This window comes from Hetaerina americana, unplaced genomic scaffold, assembly GCF_022747635.1.
Source record: "Hetaerina americana unplaced genomic scaffold, ioHetAmer1.1.p SCAF_6, whole genome shotgun sequence".
NCBI lineage: Eukaryota > Metazoa > Arthropoda > Insecta > Odonata > Calopterygidae > Hetaerina > Hetaerina americana.
The window spans coordinates 59368159-59387497 of record NW_027287205.1 but is presented as its reverse complement, the minus strand read 5'-3'; the positions used below and the strand labels follow the sequence as shown (position 1 = coordinate 59387497).

At 34.6% G+C, this 19339-nt stretch overlaps 1 protein-coding gene across 2 annotated transcripts in view; it reads right to left on the bottom strand.

Moving 5' to 3' along the window:
• Positions 1-3004: 3004 nt before the first annotated feature.
• Syt4 (Synaptotagmin 4) overlaps positions 3005-19339 on the bottom strand; it is a 519138-nt gene continuing 502803 nt past the window's right edge. For both annotated transcript variants that reach the window (XM_071594356.1, XM_071594357.1), the window contains exons 3-9: positions 18495-18747; positions 15962-16181; positions 13526-13748; positions 12116-12328; positions 9907-10030; positions 6823-7166; positions 3005-5412 (exon numbers count right to left, since the gene is read on the bottom strand). In XM_071594356.1, coding sequence (XP_071450457.1) covers positions 5281-5412; positions 6823-7166; positions 9907-10030; positions 12116-12328; positions 13526-13748; positions 15962-16181; positions 18495-18747 — 1509 coding nt within the window. In that variant the 3' untranslated portion in view covers positions 3005-5280. The remainder of the gene's footprint in view (positions 5413-6822; positions 7167-9906; positions 10031-12115; positions 12329-13525; positions 13749-15961; positions 16182-18494; positions 18748-19339) is intronic.

Genomic DNA, 19339 nt, shown 5'->3' with positions numbered 1-19339 from the left:
AATCTATTATTTGTTCTCAATTCAATGTGAATCATTATATCGTTAATATGATAAAGTCTAACAATGATATCTGGCTACTTATGTTAACACTGAAAATAAGGCTAAGTGTTAGAAGAGCTAGAAATCCGGCTTGGCAATGGGAGTGGCTATCACCCTCTTTAGATGAAAGTTGCGGCAAAGGCTCTTTCACTCTGGTTGTCTCAATGACCATGAGCCATTCAGATGGAGAAAAAAATTACAAAAAAAATAAATAGTAATTAATGAATGAGTAATGCAATAGAAAAATATTATCACATGGATAATTAAAAGACCTTTAGGTAGAATTACAACACCAATTCAGGTCATTGCTCAGTGCCTTGACAGCTTGATAACATTGGAAATAATCTTCAGTAACACCTCCAAATGAAGAAATAATTCTATAAATGATGGATGATGATAATTCTGCTCACTTTGGAAACATCAAACTTCCATTTGACGCACCCTAGGTGCCACACACTACAGGGATACCACTGAAACTAAGTATGTCCCCATATAGTGAAAACTGATGTGTGCTACCATAATATAAGTAATAACTATACATTATCCATGGTTTTTCATTATTTCCATGAAATGGCTTGGAAACTCTTTCATTTAAAATGAAACTGTTACTTTTTTACTCTTCATGTATGCCTCAGGTATACTCCCATAAATCATGTTGTTCAAATATAATAATTGAAATATAATCTGCTATTTAAACTTAGCCCTTGGTTAACTATTAAATGTAATTACTGAATGTAGGCATGCATTACTCTACTAAATATTAGTGTTTAGTCAGAAATCATTATTATTTATTATTTGTGATTTCATAACAGGTCATATATTTTGGGTTTTTTCAAACTATCTAACAACCAATGACGGTGAGTTCTGGAAATACTATTATAATTGGCATTCTTCCATTCAAGGTTGGCTTTGGATGGACAGAGGCTAAGCAACACTGCATGTTTTTGCCTCTCCCGATAAAATAAAACCTGATATCTGATATCAATTAACCCTTCTTCATTTCAACATATGAGGGTAGGCTGCACACATGCTTGCAGAGCGTGAATGAAATGACCTTCAGAAATGCGCCAGGTGTCACGCGGAAGTAACATTTCCCCCTAAATACTCATGCACAGGTTTGAGGTCATTCTATTCATCCAAGATATTTCAAGAAGTGGAAGTATGGAGCCATGTTCTAGTGCTATGTCAATGCGAGTCAAACAGCATGCTGTTATAAAATTTTTAACTGCTAAAAAATTGACTCCTACTGAGATTCATCATTTTTTAAAGGCTGTTTATGGTGACGATGCTGTTCATAGGTCTACTGTAAATCAATGGGTGGTAAAATTTCATGGTTGCGAGCCTGGAAAAGCCATAATTGTTGATGAAACTTCTTTTGACTGTGTTTTCGGATGCTCACTGAGTTAATGTGACTGATTTTCTGGAATGAGGAGCAACGGTAAATTCTTCTCAGTATATACAAACTCTAAAACACCTCCGATGTCGAGTTTGTTGTGTTAAAGGCAGCCTGGTGCCAATAATTTTGCAACATGACAACGCTCGTCCACAAACCTCGTGCGCACCTGGAGAGGCTCTGCAAAACCTGAACTTCAAACTGATTCTACACCCTCCTTATTTCCCCCGTCTTGTGCCTTGCGATTTTTATTTTTTTCCTTAACTCAAGAGACACCTCAAGGGTAATTATTTCACTTCAGATGATTAGGTGAAGGCAGCTGTCAAGTCCTGGATTCGAGAAAAGTCAAAAGAGTTTTTCAGTGACGGAATAAAAAAACTTGCTAATTGTTTTTGCTCGAGCTCTACAAGCATGTGTGCATTACTTTTCAGCCTAACCTCATATGTACATCCTTCTCCCTTCATTCAGTAAAACATACCTATCCCATTCCTTAAGCCTTCATCACTTACCCAACATTCTCTCCTCTATCACACCCAATATTCCATCCCCAACTGAAATGCTCTGCAATCCAATCCTCTCTCCTCTCCCAGTACTGTTCCTAGAACTTCATTTGTTTTCCTTTCCTTCCCATGCATTAGACCTTTTTCAACCTTCTCCACACCCACATCTCAAAAGCCTCTAATCTGCTCCCATTTGTTCCTTTGAAAACAATATTTTCACCATACAAAACTATTCTCTGTATCACAGTATTCACTATTTTTTCTTAAAATCCTTACCAAATGTTTTTGTCATCAATCCCTTCCTTCTCATGAAGGATTATTTGCCTAATGCAATTCATCTTTTTAAATCCCAGTGACTTTGACCATTTTGGTCCAAAACACCTCCAAGATAGGTGCTCCTCCTGCTATAGTTTATGAACTCCTGTCTTAAAATTTAACTGATTTTTCCTCTTTCTAAAAATTTGCATAACCTTTGTTTGGTTTGCCTTTATTCTCATTCCCGGTCCTATGACACTGACTTTCCAATTTGCTCATCAATGCTTGTAATTTCTTGGCCGATTGGCTAACTAAAGCTTGATCATTCCCAAACCTGACTTATTTTATAAATTCCCCACTGACTTTCATTTAAATTCCCAGTTCTTCTGATTCCTCTTTTTACCATATCCTCCATGAATACATTGAAAACAATGGTTGATGATGAACACACCTCCTACTTCTGAAGGTGACACTACCAACCCTGACTCTTCATCTGCCACATGCACATGATGCAGATAAGTCACATATCCCTCCAATCTACTCCTATGTAGTGATGGATACTTTTTTTCATAACCTTAAATTCCCAAGTATATATCAGGCACACATACATGGTGACACAATCTTTCTTAGAGATGGGTGCATTTGTACCATGGGCAGTAAAGAATATTACCACTTCAGTTTACCTTTTACAAACCTTGATGGCATAGGTTTTAGTTCATGAAATAATAAATTTGAATACCCTAAGAAGAGATGTTTTATTTTATTTTTTAACTATTATTAATTGTTCATAATGCATTTCGAATAATAATGAAAACTTTACAAAAAGATGTTATAACTAATTTGCTATTCATGGGAATTTAAGGTATGTGCATCATTAAAACAGGGTCACTGCCTCAAGAGAGTCAGTAGGTACCTTTGGTATACATTCTAAATTCTTGCTGCACCTAGGTAAGTAATACATAGTGATATAAAAATGTTAAGGTGGTCACTTTAAGAAGTAAGATAATAACTCTTATTTTATTGATTTTATTGTTCTGTGACTAAGTATGCACAAAGTTTACATATTTTCTTGTGAAGATAGACTATAGCTGTTAGTATGTTAGTCAACTTGTATGAATCCACATCGAAGCCCATAAATGTTTAATTATAGGCACCATCCCCTACTTTGTATGTATTGCTGTATTTTACATACACATTCTCATTTTATTTACATTGTTAGAAATCATACAAATTCATTAAGTATGCAAAACATATAGGTGGGTAGGTAGGTACTTTGGGTATTGGAAATTATTAGTTATTTTATTAGGTACCTAAAACGAATTCAACTTGGGAATGACAATGTCAAAAACTCATAAAAATACTGGAAATGGTTAACTATTTCTTTGATTTCAAAAAAGCCCCGTTATGGTTTTATTGCATGCTATTAGCTTGAATGAAAGTGCAACATACATAACACTGATATTTTAACACATTATCTTGAATGAATGATTCATCAACTCATATTCATTGGCTGTGCATGTTCTATGTTCATGTGCTGCAAACTTGTGCAATGTTGCCATGCTAAAATATTTTCCAGAAACTGCTCTAAACATTGCTTCACGTTGAAAAAGATAAGTTATGAAAAGTTTTCAGGAAATTTGCATCCCATAAATGGCAACACTTGCAAAGGAATTCAAAGGAAACCTGTTCTTTATCATAAGCCAAGCAGCATTCATTCAACCAATGTGATTTGCTGGGCACATTAAAGCTTTGAAGGTAGATACATAAGTCCATACAAATTACCATATGAGCACATTGCTTCATTACATTGAAATACAAAAATTCAGTTTCCTTTAGTAGGTAAATCATAACCACAAGACCTTGTTGAACTGCCAGACAAAAGCATATTCACCATGACATTTTGAAGCAGTGTTTTTGAGAGGGAGCATCACTGATAAGATTGTTACAACGTTGAGTCATAATGTAACACTTTGACATTATATGCATTTATTCTCTTATTTGATATTAATTAGTGAGTACAGAGTCACATCAAGAGTATGCATGAAATATCATACAGTACAGTACTCTAGGTCATTTGAACCATATATATATTGTTAACCAAAGTGGTCCAAGAAACCATTGAGCACTCAAAATATGAGATATCTCTATAGAGTAAGGTAGGGATTTACTTTGCATTTCATCTACTTCCACAGTAACTCCAGCTCCAAAATAGAAAAAAATATTCACATCTGATCCCATGGCGAACTGCCAAATTCTGGGTTTACTGATTAAAATCCCTTTTATTTCTCATTTTTATTGTTTTTTCATTTCTGTAGAAAAAGACCTCTAATAAAACTAATTGATAAATGGCTTTGACTTTCCTGGGGTTTGAGAGTTTATGCACTCTGAACACCAATAATCAGAAAATTAATGCAGGAAACTTTTCACACTTGAATTAATGGAGAAACAAAGTTGTATGAAATGCTTCCTTCATGTTAGTCTAAGGGTTAAAGAAACTCATTAGAGACATGTATGTTATTTTTTTGTTAATATGAATTAACGAGTTATGCAAATTCCACTATCCACATGACAAACAATCAAATAACACAAATGCTTCTATTGATGCACAAAAGTGAATTTTAGTATTTTATTACAATTTTTTTACATTTTACTTGTCTACTTTGAGTAATTAATTGGTAATGTTTTTCTTTTTACATCAAAAGTGTGTAGTCAATGGAACCACAATGTGTTGCTTTTACTTACTTGAGAGTCTTTGATAGTAATCAATGAAAATATGTGGAGAATGCTTCCTACATAATTATCCATTAGACAATTGATTAAATTATTTACCAAAGCATTAAATTTCCTCTTTGAAGTAAATAAAATGTATAAACAGTTCATTACTACTGTTACTGCAATCATATAGAGGATAACTTTTATAAGTCTCACTTTAAATGGCATAGGAATTTCAAGCATTCAAATTTCTCAGTCACACCATGTGAAATTGGCCCACCTGTCCTCATTTACATAGGATTTACTTGTGTGTTTACATGTGCTTCTTTCATTCATAACAGAGGTTGGTACCTTGTCATGTCATTTGATACTCATCTTCCTTCACTCATGTAATTTGTGCCATTCTGCAATCTGGCGACGGGGTGAGTTGCACACTTCGTTCCAATGGTGTAATGCTGCTCCAGCAGCCTCACTGCCCTTACCACCAGTGCCAAGTTCCAAGCGACCAATGACCTATAAATAATATGTTCCAGTGATTATGCTCAAATATCATCATACCAAATTTGTTCAATCTTTATTGATGCATTGACATCATGTGCGGAAACATACAGAAAAAGATACAGACAATTTTACAATAGAAACAAAATATAATGAGTCATCCATGTGTAATGTATTATCTGCCACCGGTAGTATCTATTGTAAAAGTTTATTTAAATCATTAAATCGTGATGGGTACTGAAAAAGTTTCAAAAGAGCTTGCTTTATCTGTGCAAAATAATTCTCATTGATTTTGGCACTATGTTGCAGAGAATTCTTTGCCATGATGTGGAGATTTCTGTACCATGACAGAAGGCTGTTGTTATCATGTCACAGGGTTGTGTGTAACATGATCCAAGTTTGCTTGCATTTACTCATAATCACTCTATCAACAGATGTAATAAAGAGTACCTATACCTATCCAGTTATATGCAATACATAATTGAAATTGATCCAAATAACAGTATTCAAAGGGAATGCTGGGATTCTCTAAAGCACAACGTAATGTTGATTGTTAAGCATCACATATTAAAGGCATCCAGCTCTGTGAAAAATGCTATGAATGGGTGATAAGGCCTATTGGGAAAACGGACTAGAGAAAACTGGAGCCTTAAAACATGGTTCTCAGGGTAGATGGTGGATGTGGCGGTTCATGGAAGGGGGGTGATGTGGCGGTTCATTTGTTTGTGCGATTCAGGGGTGTGCCGCGAGGTGTCACCCTAGGCACGACCCTTGAGGAGGCATTTTGACCCACGCGGAACCAGTAACGTCTCAACCCCAGCCGAGCGTTCATCCCTCTTGTGCACGTTGCACCCATGGCATATATCTTACCGCGTTGACCTTGGTCTGTTATCCACAGAACTCAAAATAAATCTGCTGTTTATTCAAACGCTTTATATGTGCTTTATTAGTATTTCCTAGCACCGCCTGCGCTAAAATAATTTCCAGCATGCCCACAGTGGAAACCAAGTATGGCCTCCCTCTTGCAGTTTCAATCACAACTAATTAAACCAGAAAGAAGGAAATACATACATATGTATGCAGATGCGAATAAATGGAAACCTTTGGAGCAATTATTGAATGTAGAACCTACTTGAGCACCATTTGATACACATTCCATTTTTAAAGAACTAAAAAAGGTAGAATAGAATGGACTGTCAAGAGAAAGATTTAGGGACTCAACTTTGGATAATTAATTGGAAATTTAAGAATGAAGAGGCATCCTCATGGAACAGAATTAGTGGTGGATAAAGACAACTGGAGACATATAGTTAGCCAATATTTGAATTGAAGCATTGATGAATGACTGAATTAATGGCACAAAAATGCACTATCCCTCTCTATTTGATATAATTTGTTTCAGCAGTAGATCTGCTGACAACTTACCTCATTCTTTGTCACTCGATCCCAGTCCAACAGGAGGAATTCCAAACTGACACAAGACAGCAACCCACCATTCTCTCCTGCATTGTGGCGGTCCGTCTGATCTCCTGTGTTTCCTTGTTGCTGTGATAAAAGTGCTGATAGTGCACCTGAAACTTGACTGCTGTGTTGTCCAGAGCCAGGGGCATTACCATTGGCTGGATTAGCTCCCACAGGGGAATGGGTTGCTGGGATGTCAAAAACAAAGGACTCATTGAACACTGGGTTCAGTGTTCGTTTTTTGACATGTGTTTTCTTCTTGGCAATCCTCTGGCCATTGTACACAAGATAGATTTTCACATATGGATCTGCAATAAAAATACAGTATTATTATGTGATCAAGGCTCATGATAGTGATGCTTATCACAGAATGTTAATTCTACCATTGCAAAGAATAATCAGAAAAACAAAAGTTTTGTTAGGTGTATTATATAGGTGTCCACGCATCAATGTAATTTCGGTATACTTTAAAGCCTTTGAATTGATTTTTATATGTGTGTTAAATGTGTAAAATTATTAAAATATAAATGAGATGCATGAAATTGCAAACAATATTTTCAATCAAAGTGGGCAAGTTTATCAGCATTTTAACGATCTACCAAGGAATGATTTTGTGAGCCTATCTTGTTCTATTGAGACATTGATGCTCCAATTGCTAGAACTGGAGACATGGAAAAACACCTTGATTTTAATGGTACAGGACACTCACAGTGCTATATGAACACCAATAATGATACACTGTGAGCATTTATTCTATCAACAAAAATAATCAGATGACTGAAGTCACCTGAATCAGATAGAACTCTTTCTGCAATATTAACCCCTCAGTGCGGTTCTCAGTACGTGATACATCGCAAATCGGTTTAGAATTTTTTTCTGTGGCCCCATAGAATTTTTTTAATATATATGGTTGCCCTAGGTCTCATAGATAATGAGTCTTGCTAATTGTTCTGTTTCAGCCGCATGAATAGGCACTCTATAAGGAAGATAAATCTATCAAGTCTGTCGTTTTGAGATAAGCAAGTTCTTTGCATTGAAGCTTTTTCCTCAGGTTCTGTTCGTCTTTATTGCTTGATATGATATCTCTATACAATTTCTCTGGAACCATTCGTGAATTGTGCTTTCTGTTTGTTTCGTCATACCAGTTGTGAGGACAAAAGGGCTCACCACCTTCTATAGTCTCAGTTGTTAGATTTCTTTCTTGAGAAAGAGAAGTAACAAAAGCCTTGTACATAACCCTTGTAATGGATTCCAAGAGGGATAAGTTTTTTTTGATTGAAGATAATATAGAGAATTTAGCTGAACACCTGGATGGAGAAAGAGAAGTGAGTATTGGATGTGATAGTGCAAGTTCAAGTGAGGAGTTTTGGTCGAGAGGTACTTAGATGAAAAGATACGGCCGACTGGGAAGAAGTCAAGGCCTCAAAGAAGATGTAAGGTGTGCTCCACATGAGATAAAAGGAGGAATGGAGTGTACTGGTACCCCAACTGCAATCCAGGACTATATTTAGAGGATTGTTTCAAATTATATCACATAAAACTGAATTTTTAAAATGGAGGTTCGAAACTTAAAGGCGAATAAAAAAGTGAAAATTTTTAATAAATAGAATAAGCAATTTAACAGTAGGTAATTTTTTTTAAATTTTAGAATAAGTATTTAAAAAGATATAAATTATTTTCAACAATGCTGCAACAGGGAGAGATTAAAAAAAAAATTAAATACCACGAGTGGGGCCCAAGCATTTAAATACCTATACTGGCTTTGTGGGTTAAGACAAGTAAAGGCTGACAATTGGTCATTGAATTTTCACGTAGAAGCAAGATACATCTACCATTACTTTGTGATATAATTTTTGAGGTTAGTTTTTAAACAGGAACTAACAACCTTATTACTACTCGAAAGAACGTAATTATGGTTATGGTGAAAAGTGTCATTTGGGGACATTAGGGTATGGAAATTTCCTATCTTGAAATATAACGTTTTTAAAAATGAAATATTTGTACCTTTATCATATCAATGGAGAGAAATGATATTTAATTCAGAGTAAGCACTCTTATATTTGGGTTGGAAGGTACAAACTAAAATTTAAAAAGCATCTCTTATGACACTTTTTCATTCCATTGATTGAAATGCAATATAATATGATATCAATGAGAATATTTCATCCTTATGGGTGAAATTTATCATGATTCTCACAGATATAGAATAATATTATTCTATGTTAACATATTCATAACATATCATTTTATGACTAGTATTAATTATTTATTTCCAAGGTTTTCACATTTATCTGAAAGTGAATGTTTCATGAGTTTCGAATTAGGTCAAATTATGCCACAAATTGACTTAATCACCTCCTTTTTTATATCAACCACTCTGAAAACCAATTTTCGACAAGACTGACTTAATTTTTACACTGCACATCTATGTACATCAGAGATACAAATCAGAAAATTTTTTGTAGGCTACTTTGATTCACTGTTTATATATGAAATTGATTTTTCATAGCAATCAAGACAAAAATTCTTCTCCTTAATCCCAAATATATTGTACATATTTTTGAGGCTGCCCTGCATGTTGCTGTTTACCTGTACTGGTATTTTTGGTTCTAACTTTGTTGCTCCTATTTTTCTATATCAAGATTTCATGAAGAAGTTATCTTATTTCTTAGACCAAATGTTCACTCAACTTCATTTTCACTGCTAACATTAGGCCCAGACTAGCCTGTTAAAGGTTAGGGGTATTCACGAAATACGCATCAAAAATGTAAAATAGTCATGATATCTCCTGTTACCTTTTCATTGTATATACATAAAAGAAAATATTGAACATGAAATTCAATTATGCACCTTAAAAAATTGGTAGCGCTGAGAAAATCTAATCAGGCTTCAAAATTTATTATTGATATTTAATTTCTTCAAATATCAATGAATCAAAAGAATTCTAATGATTATATATGAATTATATGGAATTATTAATATGTATTGTTTCTTAAAAATGTAATGTATGTGCGATGATTAATGATATGATTTAATAACTGTACTTGCCTGCAAGTCCTGTTACATCCATTTTGGGAAGATTTCTAGCTTTCAGCACAACTACAGTCAAGCGATTAGCAGCTGGCTGCCAACATAGTGACACGAGGATTTCACCACGCCCCTGGGTACGGATCTGTATTGGGAAAAGTTTTACAAGAAAATATTATATTTACAACATAACAATATTTAATGAAAAAGTAATTATGCTGGTGATGAGATGAGAAAATAAAATGATTCACTTCCATATCCATTAAAAGTTTTGTAATAATTTTTCAAGTAATTTGAAATTTTTTAGGTGGATAACTATTTATAAAAATAAAGACAAAAACAAATTCATGAGACAATTATAAAGAACACTTTTGTATGGGTACAAATCGAAAAAAAAGTTCATACTCATAGTTGAGAATTAAATAATTTTTAAATTTAAAATGAAGGAAAAATTTTGATTTGCAATCCATGAAGGACACTTTAAGATGGTATACAGACACATGGGTGTGGAGAAGGATGGAAAAGGTGAAGTGGACAGAAAGGAAAACAGATGAGGAATGGCTGGGTATGGAGGGAGAGGAGAGGGGATTGTTGGGAGAAATAATAAAGAGGCAGAAAAAAATGGATTCATGGCATTTCGATTGACAATGGGATGCCAAAGACTGTGTTAAAGGGGATAATATTAGGTGAATGAGGAAGGGGAAGGAATAGCAAAGGCACATTGGATGGAGTGAAGTGAGGGAAGAAGTATAAGAAATTGGAGAGGGACTTACTGTAGTGTCTGATTTCAGGTTCTGTTTTTTGTTAGGAGAGGCAAGTAAATGAATTTTTGCAAAACAATATTAATAAAAGTACCTAAATTTATTCCAACATTTGGTACTAAGTAGGTAGTTAGTTTGATTAGTTTACACAATGTGTCATGCTGTTGTCATTATGAATGGTGTATTTGAAAAGAATTGCAACACATACCAACCTAAGGTTAGATTAGATATTCATTCTATATACCATCATATATCCATATTTTCTACTTTTTCATCTTTTGATTTTTATTTTTCAAGAGGTTAACCACTTAGCCTTCTGCTTTTAGTGTTCCTCTCTCGGTTTAAGATGATTATTTGATACTTTTCATTCTTTCATAACAGTTTTTAAAGGATGAGATAAATTGTCTTCACATATTCTATATTTCAGAATATAAATCTTTCTTCATTGAATATACATAAATAATCAAGATATTTTTGAGATGAGGTCTAAAAATGTGAGAAACAATCTCTAATAAACGTTATTAGACAATTTTCCTATTACATAAGATGAAGTTAAATTTATCCTCTGCAACTCTTTGAATATTTTGAATGTTTTTTCCACAGGTTGGTTGTTGGCCCTCTTGCAGGTAGATCGCTAGGTTTCCTCTCCTAACTCCATAAATTCAGTTTAATTAAAAGGCTTAGGGGAATTAGATATTTTACCAAATAAGTGCATCATTTCAATTATTTATTAGATTTAGATCAAGACTCCACTTGAGAAACTAAGTAATGATATGACTGAGGTCACTTACAAGAGTTTCAAGGTCCACTAAATTAAATTCAAAGTAACTGTACGAGATGCCATGACAGTAACTTTATTGGGGCAATCTGCAAGTGCCCACCAAAATGCAACAATGAAAAGTGTACAAATCATTTGCCTTGACTGGGATTTGAATTTCCATATCAGGTCAGGTGCTTCGCCAATTAAACTATCAAGGTATTCCACTATAAACTGAAATTTTAATAAAATAATTCATAGCTAATTTTATAATAAATTTACAAGGTGTATTGGGACACATTGGTAGCTTAATTAGCTAAAGTTCTTTGCAGGATATTGTGAGATCAGGGTTCGAATCCTGGTCAAGGCAAATATTTTTTAAACTTTAAGTTATTGCATTTCTATCGATTTAATTAGTTATGTCTCAGTATGTAACTATAATATAATCAAGTAACATAATACTGCTGGTCTTTTAGGATGTTGTAAATAAAATTAATGGGGATTAAGAAGAGATCAAGTGATACATAAGTACAAGTGTCTCACCATACAATATATCCTCATTACTTCCCAATTATAAAAGAAGGAGCAACCTGGCTTTCCAACCTGCTTCACAGACAAGCATGAGTCACATTATAAAACTACAAAGTTATACAATTATTACTGAATTAATTACATCAGAACTTATGAAATACTATTTAATGGAGAGACAAACCTTAAGGTTGCGTGGGTGAATGTCACGGCATAGGGATAATTGTCGAGCTTGCTGCTGATTTGCACTATTTGTATCTCCTACAGCTGTCACTCCTGCCTGCACAGTCCCTGAAGACACCAAGTCCACAGATGACAGAGGGCAGAAAACTTCTCCAATGATATCATCCCTTGAATATCGGTCAAAGCTCAGCACTACAAAGTGCAATGTGATGTTCTGCAAATAAAATAAACCTTTGAATCTCTCTTAACTGGTGGATGTTGATGAATACTCTTGAATAAAATTAGGCACCCAAAGTAGGTTCCTGGCATCTGGATTACTTTCTTCACAAACCTAATTGGTCTCCAGAGCCAGTACCTGATGAGGGAAAAACTACCCATAAACCACTTTAGCATAACCAGTGTGACTGTGTGTGTATTTACAAATTACCGGATACAGTCCCTGACAATAGGATTAGTTTTCTTGTAAACCTATTTGGGAAATACCTCCGGGTATATGTGATCGTTCTAATATTTTGACTGTGTGTCTGATCACTGGCAAGAGATTAACCTTCCTGAAAAGTACCACACAAATCTCCATTCCCTCCTTTTCACTTTCACAGGGATTTAAAAAACCTTTTGCGGCTTAAGGAAATATTATTTCATATAATCAGTCTAAAAAGAGGCTGTAAGAAACTCAATTGATCTCTTCCATATCTCCTTCAAATTAAATAATTCTCTTGTTCCAAGAATATTAAAGGGTATGGTTTTTAGCACATCTTTTAGCATGAATGGTTTCGTATGGCATGGAAACATGGTCATTGAAGCAAGATGATAGGCATAGATTGGAGGCCATTTTGAAATGTGTGAAGGGAGACGAAGGATGGAGCTGATGAAGTGGACTGAAAGGAAAACAAAGAGGAAGTGGCATGGGGGGTGGAGAGAGGATTGTTGGGAGAAATCAAAAGGTGGTGGGAAATATGAATGCAGAGCATTTGATTGGCGATGGGGTGTTGAAGATTCTGATAGAGGGGAAGATGTAAGGCAGGTGAGGAATGGGTATGAATATGATAGACATGTTGGATGAATGTAGGAGGAAGTACATGGAATTGTAGAGGGCTTTGTTGTAGGTTTACTTGGTGGCGATTTTGTTATGATGGGCAAGGAATAGTATTGTTGTACCATTGCTTATGCTGTGTCAATTTAACCTTAACCTTCAGAATAGAATAATAATTTTGCATGTAATATGAAAGTAGTGTAGAGACAGTGAAATAAATATTATAAAACAATTCTTTCACCCTTAAAAATAATACTTTTGTCCTTATAAACATTTTTAAAAACAATTAATCAGGTAGCATTTGATTTCTAGTCACCCCCTAGCTTCAAGTGAAATGTATAGCTTAACAGAATTGCAAAAATAAGAGTATTCACTTACAGGAAGTTGATTGAGGTGTATGCCATAGAATGTGAAATCCTCATCGTATACTGGGTTTCGAGTTTTACGTAGAACCCTTGTCTTGACTCGATGCTGTTTATCTGGCAGCAGCTGCAGTTTTACATATGGATCACTACTGCCAGCTCCAGAAGCACTTGAAGCTACTGGTAAGTCACGACATTTCACCACAGTGACCACCAAAGCATTTTTGTCAGCTTTATACCTATTTGTGAAGAAAAAGTTGAGCAGAAACTAACATTAGATGCATTTAAACATTTGATTATAGTTCACGTTATGAGACCCTATCATCATACCAGAATCAAATATCAAAATTTAATACAATGGTATTTTCAATCTCTACATCAAGAATTTGATCTATAGAGGGCCAAGGTTCCATTTTATACCTGAAGAAATCCAAGGAAATATAGTTTTCAGCAGTTAATACATTGTCACATTTTGTTAGATATCATACATCTATGTCTACGTGAGGTCTAGCATTATCAATACTTTGTTGAAAGGCCCTCCCTTACAGTCATTATCTTTCCTTTTTTGTTAATAGTTTTACTTGTCTTAAAGGACACCATGCAAATTCAAATCCTTATAAATTTTTTCCAGTTTATTCCCTGCGGGTAATCTGAGTATTTCTATACTTGGTTAATGCTACATGTCGAATGAAAAATATTAGCCTAGTTTTTTTACATGTAAATCAATAGAAAATTTCAACTACATTTGCAACACTAGCGCATCATTATTTTTTAGGTGCATCACAATTTTTCAACTCGAAGTTCACCCGATTTATTGCTGCAGCTGAACCTTCCGGTATATACTCTGCCTCGTCATGAGTAGGAGTCAGTTTCCGCAGTTTGGAGGGGTAAAATTTCCCCACTTTCACTTCAACTGGCCAAATATCATCTTTAAGAAGATGCTCTGAAAGGCTAATTGGCACTCTTAGTTTAAAAGAATTGTATATTTCACCAAATCTCAGACTTTCCCATTTGAAATTACTCCCGAGAAATATTCCGGACAGACGCTTCATGATGTCATCAGGCATTAAATTGGACTGGACACGACCAATGTTGAAGAGAGTCCTGCGGGGACTGAATTGACAATGACACACTAACATTGGAAAATCAGTTTACACTTCTCAATTAAATTGCATGGGGAAGAACTGAAAGAATTGTAAGTTTTATTTAATACTATTCATTTCCACAGGTAAAGCCCGCTATCTGGGACCATAGCATCCCTAATAGCACAAAAGGGGTGGGTGCTATCTGGATTTTTTAGAATACATGGATGACGTGAAATATGTATTCTGTATCCTTTGTATGCATTGAGTACTATATTTTTAATCACAATTCTTGGATCTATTTCACAAAGGGCACTTCAAGCATCATTCTTGAAAAACCATAAGTTAAGGGGCTGTGGTGTCCATGTGTTATTTGTATAAGATTCTGAAGACATCATCCACCAGCACTTTCCTTGATCTAAAATAAATCAACGTAATGTGAATAATTGACAATATATTCCTTTTTGGGTTCATAATAACTACAATTATTACCAATGATTGAAAAATCAAGCCTTAAAAGGAATTGCAAATGTGTAACTAATTTTAAATATCAGTAACATTTATTAAGGGCACAATATTATAATCATTGCAAAAGTGTAGAAAAATTACAAGGATAAGATTTTTGTAAACTTTTTTGAATAATATTTTGAATAATTTTTTTGAATATTATAACTTGAAGAAAGATTGATACCATGAAATTACTTGCATTAATAAATTTAAGAATCCTTCCTCATAATACAAGAAATAAGCAACTTTTATAAATTGATTTTCATAGTAAAATTTATTCATTTAACACTTCTGTTCATATAATAATGAGGCATGCACATGCTCTTATGATCAAGATTTATTTTTCACGAGTTCTAAAGTCATAAGTAATTTCTAATTGAACAAGAGTTTACATAGGGAATTCCAATTACTGTCAAAATATTTTATTAGCAATTTTAAAAATTGCGTTATTATATTGAGACTTGTAAATTAATATACCTGTTTATCTTTGTGAGAAGCTGTATTAATCTAATTAAAACATTTTGCTTTGTAATAAATACTGTTTCTTTGTGAGAATATAATTGTTCTCCCATGTTTTTGCTGTAAATGGGTATTTTGCTCATAAATAAATTATTGACTATGATAAAAATTGGTAAGGAGTTTCAGATATGAATATTTTTGGATTTAGAATTGGAATTGAATATATATTTAGCTGAAAAAAATTAAAAAATTTGGTGGACATTTCAAAAACTTCACTGCAGATTTGTTTTCTAAATTTTTCTTGGATACATTACATGCAGAAAAATATACATTTTATCTATATATAATCCCTTCTGTGCTTGTAGGGCTACACATAAATAATTAAATATGACTAGGTTTCATACTTGAGCTTGAAAAACAGCTGGCCCAATTTGGAGACATTGTTGTCTGCAGATGGTGACACAGCTCCTCCAACCCCACCGACACCCCCAACGACAGCAGTTCCTTTCTCAGTGGTATCATCAATCTCCTCCTTGATTAGAGTAGGATTTTCAACCCCATCCAGCCTCTCCTTCTCTGTGGCATCCTTCTTCTTACCCTGCTCTGGCCCAAATTCTCCAAATCCTGGAGAAAGCACAGTGTGGCATTGGCATTTAATGTTACTCAGAAACGGTGATCATTAAAAGCATACACAATCCATAAATCATCAGATGTTGCATGAAAGGGGTTGCAAGCATCAATGCATAGGGGTGAGGAGTAGTAAGAAGTTTAAGCAAGCTATATTGAACTTTCAGTTGTTTTTCTAACATATTATTTGTGATGAAAAGAGTCCATTTAATGTATTAGCTCTGCTGTTTATTATCTATTTGCAGTTCATTAGGGTTATATAAATTGAAAAATACACTAAATAAAATGAATTACTATGAAAGCCGTATCTAAAATGTGAATCTACTCAAATTTGCCAGCAAAGTCAATCTAACATCTGTTATTTTGTCATCTTGTGATTCTCAGCACATATTTAGAAATATTTAAAAGTATTAGGAACAAGGTGAAACTTCTCACAGTATTGAACATTTTTAATGAAATGTATATTGTACAAGGGAGAGGAATGGGTAGCCAAATGAGGTAGAATCAAAGGCTGCAATAACACCAACTGTCATATATAAATTCTTATAATGGATAAAACGAAGAGAAGGTAGGCCATATTGAAGGAAAGTCAAAATCAATCAGAAATGTAATAGCACTCTAATTACCACAAATTATACCATCCTGTTTTGCCCTGCCCTATCATTGACATATTAAACCTCTTGCTTTGCTACAACACTCTGTCTTGCTATGCCTAATAACCCCACGTGTGATATCACATTGTTCAAATATTCTTCTGATCAGGAAATCCATACTGCTCAGTGATGGCTGAAATACACTTGAACCTACTGATGAGCATGGCAATAACTATGAGATAATCTATTTCACCAATTCTTCAAAGACAAATTCAACAAAAAGAATCTCAAATAGTGAAATCTGTGGAGCAGGATGGGGAACAAAATATTGGAACTTCTTGCTGCAATGCCCAGCTTTCTGCCAAACTACTTAAAAATATTTGAAGAAACAAATTTACTTTGAAGCCTTGATAAAAGGTTACATTACTTGAATAAAAGGTTACTTCAAAAAGCTGTGCAAGTGAGATGGAATTTTGAGACACTTAATCAAACTTTTTGTTCAAGGCTCAGTGTTGGAATCCTAATGTATGTATTAACTAGAAGATATAATTCTGGAGTATCTACAAAATTGCCTTATGAATCAATTTGAATTTAAGACACATGTAGAGACATAAAAAAAGTATATCCATGATGAGTTATCACTAAAAATATGAAAACAACTATGTAGGCTACATTAGGAGAGATTTGAGACTGAAAAGCTATTAAAGCATATGGTGAATGGAAAGTAAAGGAGAATCAATGGAATTGTTGCAAATAGGGCCTAATTATTGCTGTTAGAGTTCTACGATTTTAATGCAAGCAATCATTGTATATTAAAAACTGGAGACAAAAACATCACACAATCAAACAACATAATTTACCAGCTTATTTTATGCTTCCCTTGGATTCACCAGCATCAAAAAAAATGAATTGAAATAATACTTAACATATTCCTGAATTTTACCCACCAAATAATTCTGCAAAGCCAAATGAATTTACACGAAGAAAACTAAAAAAATAACAATAACAGTACAGGAATACCATTTTCAGTAACAAAATTGCTTGTTTTCCCTTAAGTTAATGAGAATCACTGTAATGAACAAAATGAATTTAATTTAGGCCTGTTTGAAACTTCAAGTAGGCTGGCCGTAATGAGCAATGCAGTTCAAAAACTTCACTTAGTACCACTAAATTTTCATTTAATATAATATTAAATATTATGTAGCCTGTATAATTAAATGAATTTAAAATTAATCCTCGGTGATATTACCGTCGAAGTTATACCTTGATAGGAAAAAATATCAAACACCTCCGAGAATGGTTAATAAATCCAAATTTGATCTTAACTAATTGGAATTATTAATTATATGCTAAAAACAATGACAAAATTGTGACGAATTTTACCATTTTCTGTTTGATAGTTGTTAGAAATTATTATGCAAAATTAGTTAAGATATTATTGCACCAAAAAATTGATGAGCCCATAACTTTCCTTAAAACAATAAAAATTAGGAAAGTTCTATATGATTCATACATTTGAACTAGAACAAATAACTTAATTAATGAAATAATTTGACCATTAATGGGTGAAATTATTGCGTAATTAGAAGATTCAAAATTATTACGAAGAAGAAATGGCTTATACTGGTTGAAGTTAATCGGACACTGGAACTTAATCCTTTGCGATCCCTCTCTAGGGAGCCAGCAGGGGAGTGAAGGAGTTCTAGGATCGTCTCACCTTGTCCTGCATTCGGGCTGGGCGTCGTCTCCTTGCTCGGGGGTCCGGATTTCCTTTCCGCATTCCTCGAAACACCGGACCCGGCGGACGTCGGGCTGGGGCTTTTCTTGAGATAATGCGGTCCCGGTCCTCCACCAGGGATGATCACGCCGCAAGGGTTGGAGGAGGGGCTGCGGACAGCCGTGGGGCGGCGGAGAACAAGGGGCCGCTCGCACCCTCCGTTGCCTCCGCAGCCGCTCTTGCGCAGAGAACCCTGCGGGATGGGGGAACGGGAGGGTATCCTCATGTTAACACTCGCTTTGTGAAACATATGATGAGAAAATTATCCCGAAGTTGAGGAGGTCCCAGAGGCATCATCCGTAATCATACCAGGTCCCTAAACCCAGAGCTTTAACAACTGTACAACCATGTCCGTGTGCGTGTATGCATATTTACATATATATATATATATATATATATATATATATATATATATATATATATATATATATATATATATATATATATATATATATATAACGATTATACGGAAAAGCTCACACGAGCGGCACAATAATGGGCTGACACAATATAACACAAATAGAAAAGAATAGACACATTTAAAAGAACACTCACACGGTAAATTGTTCGAGCTTTCGGCCCTCTCAGAGGCCTTCTTCAAGAGAGACTGAAAATATGCTATTGCAGAGGAGAGGGGAAAGGGCGTGGAGGGGAGGTGTGGAGGGAATGCTGGGAGGGAAATTAAATATGGCGGTTTAGGGTGGGAATTTTAAAGGAACGGAAGGATAGTATGTAGGCGGATTCACGAGTTCTCACCTCTATGTTGGTGGCTGAATCAGGTAGGG